The 20622-nt window shown below is 31.6% G+C and overlaps 1 protein-coding gene across 5 annotated transcripts in view; it reads left to right on the forward strand.

The window, feature by feature from the left end:
* The window catches only part of LOC118181920 (transient receptor potential cation channel subfamily M member-like 2), a 248503-nt gene that overhangs the window by 74616 nt on the left and 153265 nt on the right, over positions 1 to 20622 (forward strand). The window contains exon 1 of one of the 5 annotated variants that reach the window (XM_035351155.2): positions 18312 to 18685. The exons of the other annotated variants lie outside the window; for them this stretch is intronic. Coding sequence (XP_035207046.1) covers positions 18593 to 18685 — 93 coding nt within the window. The 5' untranslated portion in view covers positions 18312 to 18592. Of the gene's footprint in view, positions 1 to 18311; positions 18686 to 20622 lie in introns of those variants that run through there. 5 annotated transcript variants of the gene reach the window in all.

Here is a 20622-nt window from a genome sequence, read left to right on the forward strand (position 1 = left end):
AACGTGCAAAGGTTATTTCAACATTTCTGGAATCGATGGAGCAGTGAGTATTTATCTAGATTGCAGCAGAGACCCAAGTGGTGCAAGGTACAACAAGACCTGAAGATTGGTGATATGGTTCTTATTAAGAACGAAAATCTGTCTTCCGCTACGTTGGAAATTAAGTAGAATTATTAAAGTGTATCCTGGTCTAGATGAGGAAGTTTCGAGTGGTGAGTTTACGTACGTCTAACGGTGAAATAAAACGACCTATAGCAAAGCTATGTGCTTTGCCATTTAATTCATGATTTAGAGACTAATTTTTATTTTTCAGTTTTATGCAGTTCAACAGTTTAAATTTATTGTTTGAACCCCCTTGGGACTTCAAGGCTGGGGGTATGTTCGATGCTATGCAAATTGTATTTCTTTCTTTGTACTGAGGAGCGGCGCAGACGCAAATTTGTTAGGTTTTTAAAGCTCGCGTTTAGAGCTTTGAGGTGGCTGTGAATTACTGGAGTTTCAATTAAGCAGAGGTGCTTCTGAGTTTGTGTTGGTAAGCCGCTACTGAGTTCGGAGTTGGCAGTGTGGTCTTCGCCGTTCCTCAACTAACTTACTATTTGAAAGTCAATAAAGAAGTTTCGGTCAACGTTAGGAGTCTGAGGTTTTTTGAGTTCTATACTGAAGTAATATCAAGTCAATTTACAGTCCACTATTTTTAAACAACCAAACCAACACCAGTTGTTGGAATTCATAAGGATAAATTTCTTTGACACCATGTAAGATTTTATGAGTTGCAATGAACTTGTTTTCTAGTAAAATAATTTTACTATCACATGTATAAAAAAATAAAATTAGTTATTAGTTTCAATGTGCAATAATTACTTTTGTTTTATATTGCATTACGTTTGAAACAAAATCTTTTCTTCTTCTCTTCATTAGATTTACTTTAATAATCAATATCCGTTGATTCTGCATTACCAACTCACCATTCAGTCGCATTCGTGATGTCCAAATGCAGCCTTTCTGACTTTCTGAGACGGTAGCAAAAATTGTGCCACTAAGCCTCTTTCTTTTTCTCTGCAGATGTTTGGAGCTTAGCATAGAAAACCATACCATTTCAAATTTTCCTTCTCATTATAATTACTTGATCTCACTACTTATTTTTCTGGTATTCCGAGCTGAGAAGACGGTTAAATTAACAAGCAAAGTTAGTTTGCTAACATTGTCATAGCTTCTCATCTGGAAAATCCAAAATATTTTTTGCTTTTAACAGCCTAGTGTTTCAAAGTTTGGTAAATACAACTACGAATACATAGTAAGGGATAAAGCAATGTAAATATATTAAAAGCATATACATATAAACGCAGTTAGTACATCCTGCTGAAATATACATTCTGAAAGAATAGATTGAATTCGGAACTCGTCTTTTCTACAGCCTCAAAAGAGGTTGAAATGTGACAAATTATCTAAAATGGTTGGTATGGGAAAGAGCAAAGTTGGGAATAACTGTCCCTCTAATAAAGAATTAAACAGATTCTCAAGTCTGTGGTAACATAAGAAGCTTCTACTCTCTTCTCTATATTGAAATTATTCTTATCGTTCCAAAGAAAGTATCTTGAACTGAAAGTGACCTTTTGGTTGAAGAACCTTTGGTGGAAAATCTTTGGTTACCATCCAGTTTTTCTTTACTTGTACAATATTATACATGCTATGCGCACTAACTATCAATTATATATTAACATAATAGGAAACTCTGGATATTTTTTAAGTCAAATATACACGGCGAAATTTAAGCCACTCTCCAGTTCCTGATCATTTTCAAACATTGCATGAAAGCAGATTGAAAAATGTAGTACATAGGAACAGAATTCATCAGCTACCTAGAATTAAAGAAGTAACTACAACACATGCTTGGTGTTAACATTAGAAAGAGAGACTATTAGATAATTTCTGTATAAATAAGTTAAGTGCACAGCTGTATGTAAATGCATGCACATGTTAATATTTGAAAAATAGCACTAAAATAGTTTGTAATAACTGAAGCGTCCGACTGAATTGTTACAGAAATATCACGAATCTCAGATACTTTCTCACTACGAAGAAGTATCCACGAAATAAAATATTTAAAGCAAAATTAGCGTCCAGTTACAGTAAATAAGGAAAAAAATTCCTTGTCTTTACATGCAAAGATTTAATGGTGGTCATCGACTTGAATTTACTCTACTGTTTTGCAAAACTATTTTCCTCCATGTGGTCACTACTCTCATAGGAAATTTTTCTTATTATTATATTTATTTTAGACTAATTATTTTTTGTCTTTTATTTACTTTTGTTTCATTTGAAATTGGAAATGTTTTGGCTGCTTAGCGTTCTTTTATTACTTATAATTGTTTGATTCTTTGAAGTTTAATCGTTTATTGATTGGTAACTTCATCTCAAATAATTTTCTCACTTGCTGTATCTACTCGTTTTATTAGGTAGAGCGATTCAAGAAAATTTAAGAACCAGCTCTAGCGATAATTTGCATAAATAAATATGATAGTTAAATTTTAACCCTCTGAGCATTATAGGTTTTGCCCTGAAATTTTAACTTTTTCGAAAATGCCATTAATATTTATTTTACTTATTCCTTGATCCGCCATTAGACACTACACGGAAAGTGAGAGATATTCTATGAAGAACCATTTTAAAGGAAACGGGTTCCTATCCGCTTTAGACATTGTAAAAACACAAAAACGCCCATGTAATCATGCCTGTTCGCCGAAATTCGAACACTGGACTGAATTACCAGTATTCAGTGGCTTTAACTACTCGGCCGCTGGTGAACCCAATGCCATAAGTTATATTTTCTTGATTTTAATTCCAAAATGACACTAACTTTGTACCTTGACTCCATTTCTACCAATGTACATCCACCCGAAATCGGATTCATTAGGTTTTGGTAGAATTTTCGGTAGGTTTTTGTAGAAAGCTTCCTTCTATGCGGAATTTTGCGTCTATAAACTTTGAAGGTTTAATAACCATTTCCAGCTAAACTAACAATATTTTAGTAAGCTGCTCTGCAAAATCGATAAGAAAAATCTGAATTCTACGTCTTATTTTATTCATTTTTTTTTTTTTTTTTTTTTTTTTTTTTTTTTTTTTTTTTTTTTTTTTAATATTTACCTTTAATATATAAGCAATAGTTTTTCTTGAAAGAATTTTTACTATTTTCTCTAATTAAAAAATAAAACTCCTTTCAGCCTTCTATTTACTTGGAGCATTGTATCCAGTATCTCATCTCTTCCTTGTATGCATATGATTTAGATATAATTTCAACTATTCAAAAAACTCTTATTGTAATGCAGTTCTGTAAATAATAGCTCTCTGAAACACTTTCGCTTACCAGCTGCTGACTGGTTGTTAAGATCGAATATAATATGAACATTTATAAGAGTTCTACGATGGCTTATTTCGACACGACAGACTTTTTGGCTACAAGATGCTTTGTGATCTCTCGATCTTCAGTTAATCAATTTCCTATGAAAAATACTCAGCATGGACGTAACTTCTAAGAGAAAAAATTTTGAGCACAGCGCAACAATAAAGAGTTTGCTTACTACTTTTTTAAGATGCTTTTATTTACTTTTTCTCTTTTTATCTGAATAGAATTATCACATTCTTATTTGTGCAAAAGTTTTACTTTATAAAACCTACTTTTACAAAACAAGAATGAATAGAAAAACAGATTTTATTATTATTATTATTATTATTCAATGGCTATAAACTATTTTCTGTGGAGTATTTAACTTCGGTTAATTGGCTGGTGTCAGGTTTATGAAAACATCAACTTATTAAAATAATAAGATATTTGATTGTTTATTAAGACTAACTCATTTTTCTTCAATGTATAATCAGCTTTAAAAAAATCTTTACAAGATTTTCAAATTAGAACTTCTGAGAACAGAAATCTGAGGAATTATCCTTAGTAAAGTGTTTGCTGCGGATATCCATAAATATTCTGAAATGCTGCCAGTATGTAAGGTTTTTCTCCCTCGTTACCACGTGTCTTCATGGTGTAACTGGAAAACACGTCCGGCTAGTAATCAGAAGATCTGGAGTTTGAATCCCGGCGAGTATATCGCGCATTTTTCATATATCCTGCTTCGACAAACTTAATGACTTTACAAGTAGGGCCGGAACTAAAAGGCGGTGGATTGCAGGACTTAAAGAAGAGCTAGCCATAGAGCTTTTTCCCCTGAAACAGGAAGTGAGGGATGATGACTTAGTCACGGTGACGCCGACTGCAAAAACGCAATTCGCAGGAAAAAAAATTAATGTTTTAAATTTAAAAAAAAAAACTGTCTTCAGAAAACTGTGCTTGAAAAAATAGCTATAATTCAGATAAGATATTATTATTGTATGCATTTATAATGTTTAAAAAGTTAATAATACTTATTTATTAATTTTAAAATAGATAAAATCTCTGCAGTTTCGTTTTCTTAAAAGTTGCAGGTTTTTCCCCCCTGTGCATTTATTATTAAATCATGAAGTAAAGAACTGTGGCATTCATTATTTTTTCTTCATCTGCATACTAAGTGGGAAAATTCTATTACTCCTCCTAAGATAACTATAATAACAGCTTTAAACCAGGCAAAGGAAAAAAAAAAAAAAAGCAACCTTAGATTGGCGCAGTTTTGAATGTCAGCCCCCCCCCTCTGCAGCTGAAGAAGAGGAACTTATGTTTGATTGCCCTTGAAATCAATGGTTTTATTCAAAATGTATTCTAATTTAAGATTGCTTTTTTGACCTAATTATAATTTTACATTGGAGTGTTTTTTTTTTTTTTTTATTTTTTTTTTTTTTATTTATTTTTTTTTTTTTTTTGATTCCAGGAGTAGTTTATATGTTAGAATTAACGTCTGGCTGGCAAAAGTCTGGAAGTCCCGACGAGGATATCTCACATTTTTCATGGTTCTTGCTTCGACAAACCTAATGACTTTTCAAGTATACGTAGTTTCAAATAAGTTGTGAAGTTAGTTTACTTTTAAAATTTCCTCAATGTGAATGTATTTCAATGCTAGATAGACATCCAATTCCTAAAATTCTGAGTTCTTAATCTGATAAGGGTTTGAATGATATCTGTATTGACATTAATTCATGAACCAGAAATTTCATTTTAATAAAATTTGCTTCGAATTTCGCTATGAATCGACGTATCTATTATGACTTCAAATCAGCGATATGGCATAAGAAGACAATTTTTTCAGTATTACACTATGATTTAGCGATAGATTAGGTTCATTTTATTAATTTGGAGACCCTTCTTAAGCTGCCGATGCTCAGTTTCAAGTGAGAAACTAATGCTCATTTTTCAGTTTGTATAGGCTTCCTTATGCCACTACACCATTGCCAAAACTTCTATTTTTTCGATCGACTGCAGACTTGCATCAGGGTGTAGCCCCATTATGAGATGGCCCCGTTAATCTATGTATTATAATGCTTAAGCCATACGTTTCGTGCCCTTTTACGGAAATGCATGCTGATCACAGTTATAAATTGTTAAACTAGAGATATGAATTATCTCATGTACTGAACTGCGAAAAGGATGGCAAAAAAAAGAAAAAAAAAAAAAAAAAAAGAAAGAAAGAAAGAAAGAAAGAAAGAAAGAACTTCATCAGAATTTCAGATGTATTATACAAGGCATAATGAGTTAATTGCGCATAAATATTGTGTATTTAGGGAAATACAGAGTCATTATTCTACAGTGCAGGGGTGGGCCAACCTGCGGCTCGCGAGTCACATGCGGCTCTTTGAAGGATTATTTGTGGCTTTCGATAAATGTACCCCAGTTCCTTTTTCATTTTTGTGCTATTATATTTTAAAAAATTATCATCGTTCCGTATGTGTTTCAAAATGTCTTTTAAATTACAGACAACAAATATGAAAGACTAAGTGCAACGTTGTAACAAATTTTATTTCCGTCCATCGTCTCTTGATTTTTTTCTGAATCCATTTGAAATTAACACAATTCAATGTGAGTTTTCCATTTCCACTATAATTATGACTCAAAAGACATCTGGAGAATTCGAATTTATAGAGATGAAAGACGATCAAGCTCTACAATTAAAATACAAATCGATGGGGATTACTGAATTTTGGAAATTTGTACCAGAATCGAACTATCCTGAATTTAAAAAAGGCTGTTTGTCGAATTATTTCAATATTCGGAACAACGTACTTAATGTAAATCATTTTATTCCACTTTAAACTTCGTGAAATCCAAACACCGATCAGTATTAACTAACCAGCATCTTAAAGAATTACTGAAAAGTGCTGTCACCAATTTTTCACCAAATTTTAAAGAATTATCAAGAAAAGTAAAATAAATGTGTTTAATTTTTAATATTTAAATTCAATACACATATTTTGTACTTTAATTTATATGTTTTCAATAAATATAATTTCTGTAAAAAATAATTTAATACCTTTTTTGCATACCTTTTAAATACGTATTTAATTGCGGCTTGCGAAAATGTTCAAATTTTGAAAAATGGCTCGGACTGTCAAGGAGCTTGGCCACCCCTGCCATAGTGCTTCAATTCCATATTCTGAAAGAACTGTTTTTAGGGAAAGAACGTTAGAAATACTTGCATCCCCTTATGTATGGTGACCAAGTATGTAGAGCCTGACTAAGGCAGGGGCATGTGAAGCAGTTGCCCCGGACCCCCACCAGAGTCGTAACTAGGGTTTTCAGCGCCCAGGGAAAACTGAAGGTTTCGCGCCCTCTACTGCTTGCCAAGGATGGGAAACATTTAATTCTAAAATGTCGTAACATCAGTTTGGCGCCCCTTGGATTCTGCGCCCGGGGACAGATGCCCCCTTGCCCCCTCTAGCTACGCCCCTGACCCCCACATCACAGAAGAGCCCCCAAATCGAATAGAAAGTTTATTATTATAAAATTTTAAATATCTCCAAAAAAGTTCGCTTGTTCATTACTGAAGTAGTGAAGCAAAGAGGGTTCTCCAAAAAAGTTTCTTCACCGGGCACTAGTTAGGCTAAGTCGGTCCCTGAAAGTATGGAATACTCAGCATTCTTGGCATTACAGCATGTTGCAAAATGCTGCAATGTTTGGAGTTGCATTATTGTAAAATGTTACGATATGTCCCAAGGAAGTAAGCATAATGTCTTTAGAGCACTTACTCACTCTTTGAAAATAAATTCTCCATGCTTTGTTTACATATCGATTTTGTAGAAAATTTTATAGCCACAATTTTTGACTGCTTTTGATTTTTTCTTAAAATGGCTGAAAGTTGAACACACGCCATGGTCGTGATTAATAATCGCAAATAAGAGTTAGATACTCTCCGATTTTTTTTTAAATATTTATTAGCTTAGAGAACGCTTCACAACAGTTTTCTTGCGATGAATTTTGTTCCCATCTTCAAAGTTACCCGATTAATCAGAAAGAATTTTATTACTGCAAATACTACATACGAAATGATCGGCTAAGAGAATGGTGCAGTCTATAAAGGATTCTTTAAAATGTATCCTATCGGGAAATTGGAAGAAAATATTAGCTAATTTCTTTTTAAAACAGGATATAAAAGAATTACCTTATGCAAGTTTAGGATTCTTTTAAATTATTCATGCATCGAAAATTAAAGACAAATTTGGTTAGGCTGCATTCAGATTCTATTAAATTGGCAATTTGCAAATTAAGTAAAAATCTCTTTTTAAACAGAGAATGTGAAAGGCTCAAATGCAACTATCCTGTTTGTATTCATAATGGTAACGATCCGATGAAGTCTCCAGCTGCGGTTGCAGAAACTTCAGATTCTGTATCTTCAAAACTCAGCTTCCTACTAGATTTTTTAGAGTATTTCTTTGTATATATTGAGCAAATACGTGTTAGATGTCCATCTGACAGTTTAAAATCTCCTTCTCTGGATTCCAATCAAAATCTCTGCTAAATCTTTGCTTCTGTTACCCTCCTACATCGGAATCTTCCAATGACCTTCTACCTGAAACTTCGGTATGCATATGTTAATATGTTGCGAAACCACAACATTTTGAATACTTTAAGAAAACCGTTTATTCATATATCATTACTATCCTAAATTCATTGCTAAATGTATTTTGTCGCGATTTAATATTGTTTAAGAATTTTAAATCCCTCTCAGTGTGTAGTATCTTTTTCGAGTATCTAAGATAAACTAACAATTACATCAAATCTTTCTTCTAAGTCCACTGCTGATAAAGCGAAAGTTAGACAGTGGAGATGTTCACACGTTGAAACCGCAATGAATGTTGCTTGAAAAAAGTGAATCTGTGTGTTTTAACGCAATGTCATTGGAACTTGTATGAACTTCCCGATTTTGCTCTTTGAACGTTTTGTTCTGCTTTGTGAAGCGTTTTAAACTATTTTTCATCAAAAGCTTCTAATTCTAAGAAAAATTTTTTTTTTGTAATAACCTTCAAAATGTCTATCATGTTTCTCATAATTCGAGAAACGCTGCTGCACTTAGCACTCCTATACGTCTTTCTGAATTATCCCCTCCCCCTGCATACGAAGAGTGGTTATCTGTCTAATTTTTCTTAAGTTTCTCTCTTTTAGAAGGCTGTAGCCTTCTAAAATGTTTCTAAAATGTTATGTTTCCTTTAGGGCCTACATGTTTCTATTTGCTTTTGAAATCACCTTATTTCCCAAATGTTGCCGATGAGAAACTATACTAAAATTTTGCCTGATATAAAAATTCAAAGTTACTTTAGACTTTGAAATTTTCAAATTTGTCGTTACCATTCATAATTTTTTTTGGGGACTATAGTTCAGGATTAACTAATTGATTATGTATTAAAAAAAAACTTAGTCTCTACAAGAGGGTTAAGGGGAAACCCTCTTGTTTTGTTTGATGCGCTTTTTTCAGCCTCTAAAAGATCATTTACCTGTGCTTTTGGATTTTAAGAATTTAAAATTATTCCTCTGATAATTTATAAAACTAAAATAATGTTAATTTTATTGGATCAATATTATTTTAGTCGTCAGAATTTGTATCCGCGATTCAATTCACCTATAGATGGCGCTTTCAAACATTAGTATGGCGGATAAAACTTGGTATTTTGATTTGTGATCTGACTTCGTACATTCAAAAATGGAGTTACTTAGCTCTTCCGAAATGTTTGATTTTGTTCAAGGAGGCGTAAATTCTCGCTGTATTACTGAAGCAGAGAGCATTTTAAAAAGCTGATCATTTGGTAATGCACGGAATTTTACTTGAAATCCAATGTACAAGTTTTGGCTTTCTATTTAAGGATAAGTTCTGTAGCGTCTTGATCGCATGAAATCGAAGGACATTTCATTGTTCAAAAAGGACAAATAAAAATTTTTAAAAAAAATTCTTGTTCATGTAAAGGAGGAACTGCTGGCTGTTGTAGGAAATTGTGTCGCTGTTTTATTGTATTGTGAGAGGTAGCTGATTTTAACGTTCACTGATTGTAAACAAATGATTTCATATGTGTTTTACTTGGGATTTCTAGAAAATCTGTGCAGTCAAAAGTGTCTTTTTTTCCCATAAAAATGATATTGAATCATTATATGTATACTAAAAATATATTGATCTATTATATGCATCTATTGTATTTATTATACACATGATAGCACTAATCATCAAATGCAATTTTGAGAATATCAACAAGCAAAGCACTTAAAAATGAAAAAAAGACACTTGTTATAGAACTATTAATATTCTGTATGTATTATAGAAAATACATGCAATGAATAATACCATGACCAAACATTAAAAAAAAAAAAAAAAAAAAAGAGCAGATTAAGTATTACCTACCTCAGTACTTGAGAAAGCAATCCTGGCATATAACATGCAGTTAACTTTTGATTACATGATATTAGAAGCATTTTCTTTAGTTTTGTCCTACAAGTGGTTTAAACAACTCAATACTGGTAGTTTAATCTCAGCTCAAATCCTGGTGAACAAGCTGGCTGTGCAGTTTTTATTTTTTTGCATGTGTTTTGTGAATAAGAACCAGTTTTCCCTATAAAGTTCTTCATAAAAGCATTCTTCTTCAGGCTGATAACCAATGTGCTTAGCCATATTCAAATAGCCTAATCTAACCTTACCTTTTCTTTAGATTCTATATTCACATGTTATATCTTTATCTGTTAAGATCTGTTCATAACAGGATCACCAGGCTTCTACCAATCTGGCAGGAGCATACTCAAAACATGTCAAAACCATGTGATTTATAACAAAATCGATCATGTTGTCCTTGCAAACCTTTACAAATGTTCCAAATTTTCTTAATCTTATTATTTAGAAATGTGTTTATTGTTGTTTTTATATGAACAAAAGCATTTAAATATATCAATTTTAAAAATAATGGAAGTGTTCTTTTAATCAGTTTTGCTTTTCTAATGCTGTTTTTAATTAATAACTTTATATCTGAGCCAAAAATTCAAGAATAAGTCTATTAAAAAGGTCTGTGTGATAAGTCTATTAATTAATTACATTGTATGAACTTCAACATCTTTGAATATGAAACACCGAACTAACACTTTGAATATGAAACATTCTATATGAAAACACAGAGTCCATTCCAATCTAATAGAAGAATAAATTATACTTACGAATTCACAGTACGAGCTTCTCTGTATTATATTACACAAAGATTAGAAACCAAGTCTCCACATAGGAAATCTTACACTGATATGATGGTCTTGTATTAAAACAGAATTGTAGCAACATAGATGATATGAATTACATTATGCCAAAGAATTATTTCATCCTAAATAAATTATAGCATTTAGTTTAACCAAAGACTCACAAAACAAAATTTCAGATTTGGGTTAATCGGATTATGGTAACTTGGCGATTTTTTGGCTAAAATTTGGTGACCAACCCTGCTACAGCAACCTGTTAGTTTTTGTTCGGACGCCATTTTGTTTTCACAAAGTAAAGGCATGTTTTTTTTTTTTACTCAACATTTCCAACAATTTGCTAGCCGAATTACATTTATGCTAGAACGTTTATGAAATAAAAATGCTTAATAATGACGAAGATTAGGTGCGAAATTGGGACAAAGGGCAGAATCGCCCACTGCTTGCCGCGTTTTTACGAATTGCACATACACGGTATCATCCATGTACACGTCAACCTATTTTCACTTAAAAAAACATCCCAGAATTGCACAAAAATGGCATTGCGTACACTCTTGACTGTATCCATGTACACTGCTAAAGTCCTAGCTAGTAACCTATATCGCCTTGCCAAAATGTCGCAAAACTACCTGTTACCATATTCCAAAGATTAGCCCAGATTTGTTGTAAAATTGGTGTCATGTTTTTCCCTATGCTATAATAACTCCACACATTATCTACATATTTTCTTGTCAGTCAAGAAGATTGATGGAAATATTGCCCTTTCAAAAATTATTGTAACAGATATTTCTTTTTTTAAGTTACATCATCAACAGAAACTATAGAGATATAGCATATAAAAAAACCTTGAAAAATTTGTGGAAATTTGGGAGGAACAGATGCTATTTATTTGGTTAGATAATCAACAGATAAAAGTGGTTTATTAAGGATTTCTCAGTGTTATATGAAACTACCGAGAATTTATGAGTACATTTTGATATCATGCTTATCCATTATTGGGGCTAATGTACATTGTTATCAGTTTTTGTTAGCCAAAAATGGTCGAAAGTAGAGTAAAAATATTAGGAGTTTGACGATAATCATCAGTATACCATAATGTATTTACATAGAAATATAATACCCAAAGGCCAAAAATAAATTAAACTTATCAAATGAATTTTAGTATGCCATAATGGTTTCATGGGAAAATATAACATACCTCTTAAACAACTACAATCATTATATACAACAGCCATTTCATTATAAAAAAGGCATAAATTATATTAATCAGATACCATTTTGGTTGATCTTTACATTATGGTAACTTGGCGAAAATTTGGCGACCAACTCTCCACAGCAACCCTCTATTTTTTTTTCCCGCCGCCATTTTGTCTTCACGAAGTAAAGACATGTTTCTTTTCTTTTTATCTACTGAACACTTCTTCCAACAATCTACTAGCCGAATTACACTTATGCTAGAAATTTTATCTAACAAAACTGCTTAATCATGACAAATATTCACTGCAAAATTGGGAAAAAGTGCACAATACCATACTCCTTACGCGTTTTTCAAAATAACACATACACATAAACCATGTACACGCCGACTTATTTTTACTTAAAAAAACATCCCAGAATTGCACAAAAATGGCATTGCGCACACTCTTCACTATATCCATGTACACTGCTTTTTTCTCATAAATTAGAAAAATTTCACGAAAATACATGACAATTTTCTCAATCTTTAAACCCGGTAAAAAGAACATATATGAAATTACCTGATCGCGAAAAAATATTTACCCTTTCCAAATATGAACATTTCCACATATAAAATAAATAAAATATCCAAAAACTTTTACCTCTAAATCATCTATTACATTATACACGTCACCAACGAATTCATACCGCAAGCATTACAAATACTTAGTATCAAATATTTAAATTATTTCCATGTACGTTTACTTCAACTTAAACGTGTACCAAATTGATACAAACATAAAATTCACAAAATAACTATCATTTAACTAAAATATCACTAAACCATGTACACGTCGACTTATTTTTACTTAAAAAAACATCCCAGAATTGCACAAAAATGGCATTGTGCACACTCTTCACTATATCCATGTACACTGCTTTTCTCTCATAAATTAGAAAAATTTCACGAAAATACATGACAATTTTCTCAATCTTTAAACCCGGTAAAAAGAACATATATGAAATTACCTGATCGTGAAAAAGTAATGAACATTTCCACATATAAAATAAATAAAATATCCACAAACTTTTACCTCTAAATCATCAATTACATTATACACGTCACCAACGAATTCATACCGCAACCATTACAAATACTTATTGTCAGATATTTAAATTATTTCCATGCACGTTTACTTCAACTAAAACGTATACCAAATTCCTACAAACATAAAATTCACAAAATAACTATCATTTAATTAAAATATAATTAAATTCAAAAACACTACTTAAAATATAAATGAGCACATACATTAAATTAATACATACATAAATACCCATTTCGAATTCACTTTAGTTACGGCCATGGGATCCAAAAATTCACGAACACTGTTTCACACAACACAGAATAAAGCCAAATACAAAATTTCCAGAGTTTTTCCCGATTTCCCCCCTTTTCCGATTAAAGAACCGTAATTCGTCCATTAATATCACATGACATATCCCATGATCTCTCATTTCCCTCACACAAAATAATGCGTAATCGGAACTGAGTACTGCTCACATTATTACCAAAGTGCCAGGTAATAACCTTTATCGCCTCCAAAATGTCGCCAAACTACCAGTTACCATATTGTAAAGATCAACCAAAATTTTTTGTAAGAGCTTCACTATCTGGTTATAATTCTTAAGCAAAACAAAAAGCCATTTCCAGTACCATAATATAATTTTCATAAGAACTATCCCATTCCATCGCAGAATATTAAAAGCGTTTTGGTAGAAACAAGAAATTTTATGGTAATTTTCCAACCATATTCTAATATTCAGATTGTAGATTTTAAAATTTTATCATTTAAAAAGTACAATTTCATAGAATGCAAATTTTGGTAATATTCCGTTTCGCCAGCGCAAATCTCGCCAAGCAGACTTTATTAGCGACAACACACAGTATACACATAAAAAATATAGACAAATGTTAGTTCTAAGAATTTTTTATTTTAAAGGTATAAACATTTAAATGTCATTTAAAATTTTATAAAAAAGCCAATAAATTTGCAAAAAGACATTAATTTAAGAATTTACTATGCTTTCATGGTAAAACATCCTGATTTGCCAGTTCACATCACATGACCCCAAGTGATCTCATTTCACGTAAAGAACACTACAAAAATTCAATTCTCTCAGTAATTATCTACATTAATTTCAAGTTAAATCTTAATTTGGAATACAAGTTTAAATGCAAGAATTATTTCAGTTTGTACGATTTCAATAGCTTAATCAGAAATTATGTAAAACCACAGTGCTTTACTTTGCTAGTGCATTCTGATTAGAATTAATGAATTTAACCTTTGACTTTGCCTTTTCTATATTTTTGCCATCGGGTGAGTGGTATGATAGCATCCTAATTCACATAATTACCGCCCGCGAAGACCACCAGCGCCTCTGAACACTGGTAGTTCGGTCCGAGGTTCGAATCCTGCGAACAGGCTGGCTGCATGGGGGTTTTCGTGGTTTTCCCCATGTGTAACTTGTATACGAGCGAGTTTCCCTTATAAAGTCCTCCACAAAGGCATCCCTCCCTTAAGGCATATAGCCTCCAACTAAGTTCTTAGAATGAAGATCTTCATTTTTTTTAGATAAAATGTTTGTCATTTTTTGATTATTAATTTCTTAAAAATAAAGTTTCACTACATTTTAAAAATATTTTATATAATTTTGTTACAAATAGATTATAGATCTTATTATTAAAGTCTCATTCAGAAAGTTTACTTTTAATTAATGGATAGAGCCCTATTTCAATGAAAATCATAAGTTTACGAACACTTTGGGAACCACTGTAGTTCTATTAGCAACTCGAAATATATATTGTGATATATTCTAAAAGCAAAATCATGTAAAACATAATGATATAAATTAAATGTATATAACAAATATATAAAGCTCTATAATGAATAATGATCATAACCGTATAATAAATTTGAACACACGTTTTATCACGGTAAATAACACTGCTGTGAAATGAAGAATATTTCATTATAAATTTACCTTATATATATATTTGATAACAAAATGTTATGAAAACAGGTTATGCAACTTAAGAAACAAGTTATATGAAATGCCTGTTAAGTTACTGCAATATCATGACACCGTAAATAAGCATATCATAAGACATATTACCAAGATAAATATAATTTGTTCCTTCTTTTACATCAATAATAAGTTTTTCTTTAAAAATTTTAGCACTAAATGCCAAAACAAATTCATTATTGGTGCCTTTGATGCAAGGTCACACGAAGATAAACTTGATTTAGCAAATTTCTGAAAACAAAATCAAAAGTGTTAAATTACAGCAACATCTATTAAACTATTTTTTTTAAGCAATTGCCTGGTAAATTTTAACTTTTATATAAAACCTGAATTAAATTACGAATAAGTGACTAAACTTGTACAGTATTCATGTTCATACATTGGAAATAAATTGCACTTAAATGAAAGACCTGGAAATATAGTCTGCATGATGCATAAAATATGATCAAATCTATTTGTTAAATACTTGAATGAATGCTTACTTTCAGGGATGTAGCTAGCCCGCTAGTGATATATAAATGACATAACATGAGGGAAGGGATGCTTTCGTGGAGCGCCCGCTTTATTCACTTTAGCTCACTTGATTTACGTATGCAATCACAAGATATACGCTAGCTCCCATGATTGCTAGCGGGTAAGCCCACCATTTGAGCGGCCTGAAGCCTGCTTTCATTGGCCTTTATTCGAAAGTTGGACTGAACTACCAGTGAAGCCCGCTTTCATTCAACGGGATTTGAAATTTGAAGCAAACTACCAGTGTTCAGCGATTTTTTTTCCTGGGCTGCGCCCGCTGTATTCACATACGCATCCACAATTTCTGGACAGTACGCTGGGATTAGAAAGTTGGACCGAACTACCAGTATTCAGCGATTTTACCCGCGCTGCACCCGCTTTATTGACATTATGCATTCACAAGATACTGCCAACATGTTACACATGCGGAAAATCACGAAAACACCTATGCAGTCAGCCCGCTTGCCGGGATTTGAAAATGGACCGAACTACCAGATTTAGCGCTTTATTCACGTATGCATACAGAAGATAGTGTTTAAACAATACACATGTGTAAAATCAAGAAAACACCCATGGAGTCAGCCCGTTCGCCGGGATCGAAAGTTGGACCGAACTACCAGTGTTCATCGGTTTTGCACGAATATGCATCCAGAAGACACTGCATACACGATACACATGCAGATTTTTATATATCATTCTAAAAAATAACTTAAGATTGATTTGCAACACTTGGTATAAATAAAGATATTTTTACCAAAGAATTAATATTATTTTCAGACTTTTTACTGTCGCACTAAATGTAGAAGCTGGACAATTTGAATATTTCATCTAGCCTCTTCATTTAATGATTTAATGTATTTTTACTCCTCCGAAATATTTTAATGACAAATTTATTCATTCATTTACAATGTTTATCAGATAATATCAAATCAATATGTACATCTGGAGTCACCAAAGGTTTTATTCTCCTTAGCATTTTTTATATGTACTATAATTTTCTTAGTAAAAGTGCTGTATGCAAACAATTACATACTGGCAATGAAAATTTTGAGATTGTGCCAGTAAAAAAAAAAAAAAAAAAAAAAACGCTAAATCTTCTTAGCACTGATGAGGCATCCAATATGCATATATTTTCGATGAGGCTTATAGTTACAGGTATCAACACTGCATAGAATCGACACCAATTCTAGTTACGAACATATAAGCAACACGATAAAATCAAATTTTTATAATGACATAATAATAGGTAAGAGAATTAATGCATATTTGCCCCAGAAATACAACTAAGATAGAATAGTTTGAGATAATAAATATGGTTGCATCTTTAAATAACTATGCAAAATCTTATTTCTTGCAACTAAAAGGCTGTGTATTCATGTATTATTCTTATTCTACTAAATGTTCTACACATTCTTACTCTACTAAAGAAAAGCTTGTTATAAATAAAACAGAAATACATAAACAATCTAATAAATTACTGAACTGATCCAAATCCACTGTCCTTGCTTTTATTTGCTAACCTGTATATCTGTATACAGATGTCTGTGCACGCTGTTTAATTTACTCCAAAGTTATTTAGTTATATGCCATCATATTTTGAATAATGGCTGAGAAATGAAATTACTTAAAAGTCTCTTCCCCATCAATATTTATCACTGAACAAATACTCGGGTGTTTTACGTTACAGAACAACAGATTTTCTCGAAAAAGATACATGTGCCCATTTGATACTTCAAGTGAGAAAAAATACTTTCATCATTAGCTAATTTTCACCATGGATAAATTTTTTTAAGCTACTTTAAAAACTTTTTATTACTAATACTTACTACAAAACGAACACTGCTATAAAAGATAAGAAAAAACATTTAAAAGCTCAGCGAGTAACAATGGTATGTATATCATTTTATAAGAAATTGTTTGGTGCATGCTATTCTATAGTGGAAAAGATTTGATATCTGTAATACTTTTTATACTAATACTAGATCATCATACCTATTTTCTGAACTAGAAATTTTTTATGCTAACTATCCTGAACCACTGTAAACAGTTCTAAATAGTTTAACAGGAAATGACTCACACACAGAAATTTCAACATTACTAGAATATGAAATTCAAAGTTCATCATTAATGTTAAAATAATTAACTTTTACTTTTATATGTGCCATTCTATAAATTTTCATTTAAATCATTGCTAACATAAACTGAAACACAATTTAAATTTCTGCAGGTAAAATATGCATGAAAGCATAATTGTATATGTATATGTATTAATAATATTTAAGAGATTAATGAGCTATAATGATTTATACTTCAATACACAAATATGCGTGTTTACTTTCGAAGAATACACATACACGTTTATATGTATGATACACGAGAAAGAAATTCTGCATATATTAAAAAAAAAACTTTTCTTACGAGAAAAAATGTAATCATTTTTTTTTATTATTTTTAAATGCTTAGAACGCACTTTCATATAATGTCCCACTTTCTTTACAATTCGAAATACGCAAATCCACCCTCTTCGTTTTGCTATCTCGTTCGATATTTTTCGAACCAAGAATGCGATAGAAGCATAACTCAGGTTCCTTGCAAGCTCATGATTTACACTGATGTACACAACAAAACATGCAGTCTGTACTTCTTTTTAAGTTATACATATGCCCACAACAATAAAAAAATAAAACGTTTAATTACTTTTCGATCACAACACGCTTCACAAACTAGGTAGCATTGTCAAACGTAAATACCGAGCTTTAATGTTTCCACCTTTTAGCCACTAGATGGCGTATCAGAGCGCTGGAATCGCGGATTGTTGAAACTGGTTTAAAAAAACCTGTACATTCATGTTTATGAAGGCTGCAATTTCATTGGACAGTTTACAAACGCACACCGAAAGTTATTTCCGTTCAGTGAGAAACCACGCGGTTAGTTTGTACGCGGAACTTTCCATACCGTAGTTCTCAGACGTTCTTACGATTTGACAATTGTAATGTTGAAAAGTTTACGGTGTTTCGATTCGACAGTTGAAAGATGTTTGCAGTTAAAATATGAATGAAAATTTTTATTCTCTTCCTGTTTTGCTCTTTTTTTTTTTTTTTTGTTTTTTGTATGGAGGCGTTCCGCATGCTCAATTCATAAATTGTTTTAAATTTTGTGTAGGAAAAATTTTAAATAATTAATAAAATGCGTAGATTTCGACCCACAAATCAAAGAGAGGATAAAAACTGGGGGTTTTTCGAACGTTTTCGTCTGCTTCGTTCATCTGATGAAGTTGACGTAAATATTATTTGTAATTTCTTTCTAAAGTTTTATTTTATTATATGTACATAACTGTTGTAGAAGTATATAATCTGTTTGATATTTGACATAAAGTTATATTTTATTTGTATTGTTTTAGGAGAAGTTATGCATTTTTGTGCTAAAGTTTTATGTTATCTACGAAAAAACAGTGTAATGCAGTATCTATGAAAAAACAGTGTAATTTAAAACAATTTTTTATAGCTGCTTATTTTAATAAATATTTTTATTTTGTTCATTCAATGTTTGTCAGGTATGTTTTCTGTTATGTTCACAAGTTGCTGTCTACCATTTAATACTAAAATTAATTTTACGTTTTCTTTAGTCTAATTTTTTGTATTTTGTTCTGTGAAGTGATGGTTTGAGGAAGTTTCAGGTTTTCCTTAGAAGGTAAAAATGCTTGTGTGAGCCTAAAACTCAGAAGATATCTTTTAAGTTTTCCACAGAATAAAAGTCATTTCGAATGAATATTTTGCTGAAGTCATAATTGTTGTATTCATACAGTGGCTCCCAAAAGTGTTCCTACACTTATGAATTTCATTGAAATAGGGCTCTATCCATTAATTAAAAGTAAACTTTATGAATGAGATTTTAATAATAAGTATCTATAATCTATTCGTACCAAAATTACATGAAATATTTTTTAAAAATAGCGAAACTTTATTTTAAAGAAAATAATCAAAAATGACAAACATTTTATATCCCAAAAGTCTTCGTACACTGAAATATTTTTGGATAAAATCAAAATTAGAATTATCGTTTGCAACTTTTTTTAAATTTTTGCATTGTGGTGGCATTTAAAAAATCATTTGCTTTAATTTTTTATTGTTTACTTCATAATATTTTATTTATTATTGAAAAATGGGTCACAGTCGTAAAGAAATTGCAAACAGCATTCAAAAATTGATTATTTTTCACCATAGTAGTGGTAAATTAATTCGAAATATCGCTAAATTAGTTAAATTTATCCCATTCTACAGTGCAATATGTGATGAAACGCTTTAAAGAAGAAAATCGGATTGAAAACAAGGTAAGAAAAGGTCGACCAAGAAGGTTAATTAAACATGATGAGAGATTTATTATTAGAAAATCTGTGAAAAACCCACGTTAGAGTGGTGTAAAAGTTTCTGAAGAATTTAGTGCGAAGTTTTCTACTTCAATTTCACCTGAAACTGTTTGACGAGTTTCTTCACTGTTTGACGAGTTTGACTAGGTAAGTTGGATTACATGGGCGTTCTGCCCAAAAAAAAATTTTTGTTAGTGAGAAAAACAGAAAGCTTAGGCTTTCATTCGCAAAATCAATGATAAGTATACCCGAAACGTATTGGAATAATGTCCTATTTGCTGACGAAAGCAAATTTAACATTTTTGGTTCCGATGGTCAAATAACTGTATGGAGAAGGAAAAATGAGGAACTTCATTCTAAGAACTTATTTGGAACAGTTAAGCATGGCGGTGGAGGTGTTCTTGTGTGGGGGTGCATGGCAGCATCAGGACTAGGTAATTTGGTATTTATTGATGCCATAATGAATCATTCTCCTTATTTACATATTTTAAGAGACAATTTAAAATTATCAGCCTAGAATTTGGGTATTGGAAACAACTTTATTTTTAATCATGATAACGATTCTAAGCATACGGCTCTCAACGTTCGCCTCTAGTGTCTCTATGATTGTCCACAGGTTTTTAAAATACAACCTCAGTCACCAGATTTAAACCCCATAAAACATATTTGGAAAGAACTGGAGGTTAGAGTATGAAAACACGACATCAAAACGAAAAGCAAACTCAAAACAATCATGATGGAAGAATGGATGAACATTGATACAGAAATCTAAAAAAAACTAGCAAAATATATTCCCAGACGCTTAAAAGCTGTTGTGGATGCTAAAGGATATCCTACTAAATATTAATTT

The sequence above is a fragment of the Stegodyphus dumicola genome, chromosome 4 (genome assembly GCF_044657685.1).
Source record: "Stegodyphus dumicola isolate Sdum_Otavi_A_Nest chromosome 4, ASM4465768v1".
Lineage (NCBI taxonomy): Eukaryota > Metazoa > Arthropoda > Arachnida > Araneae > Eresidae > Stegodyphus > Stegodyphus dumicola.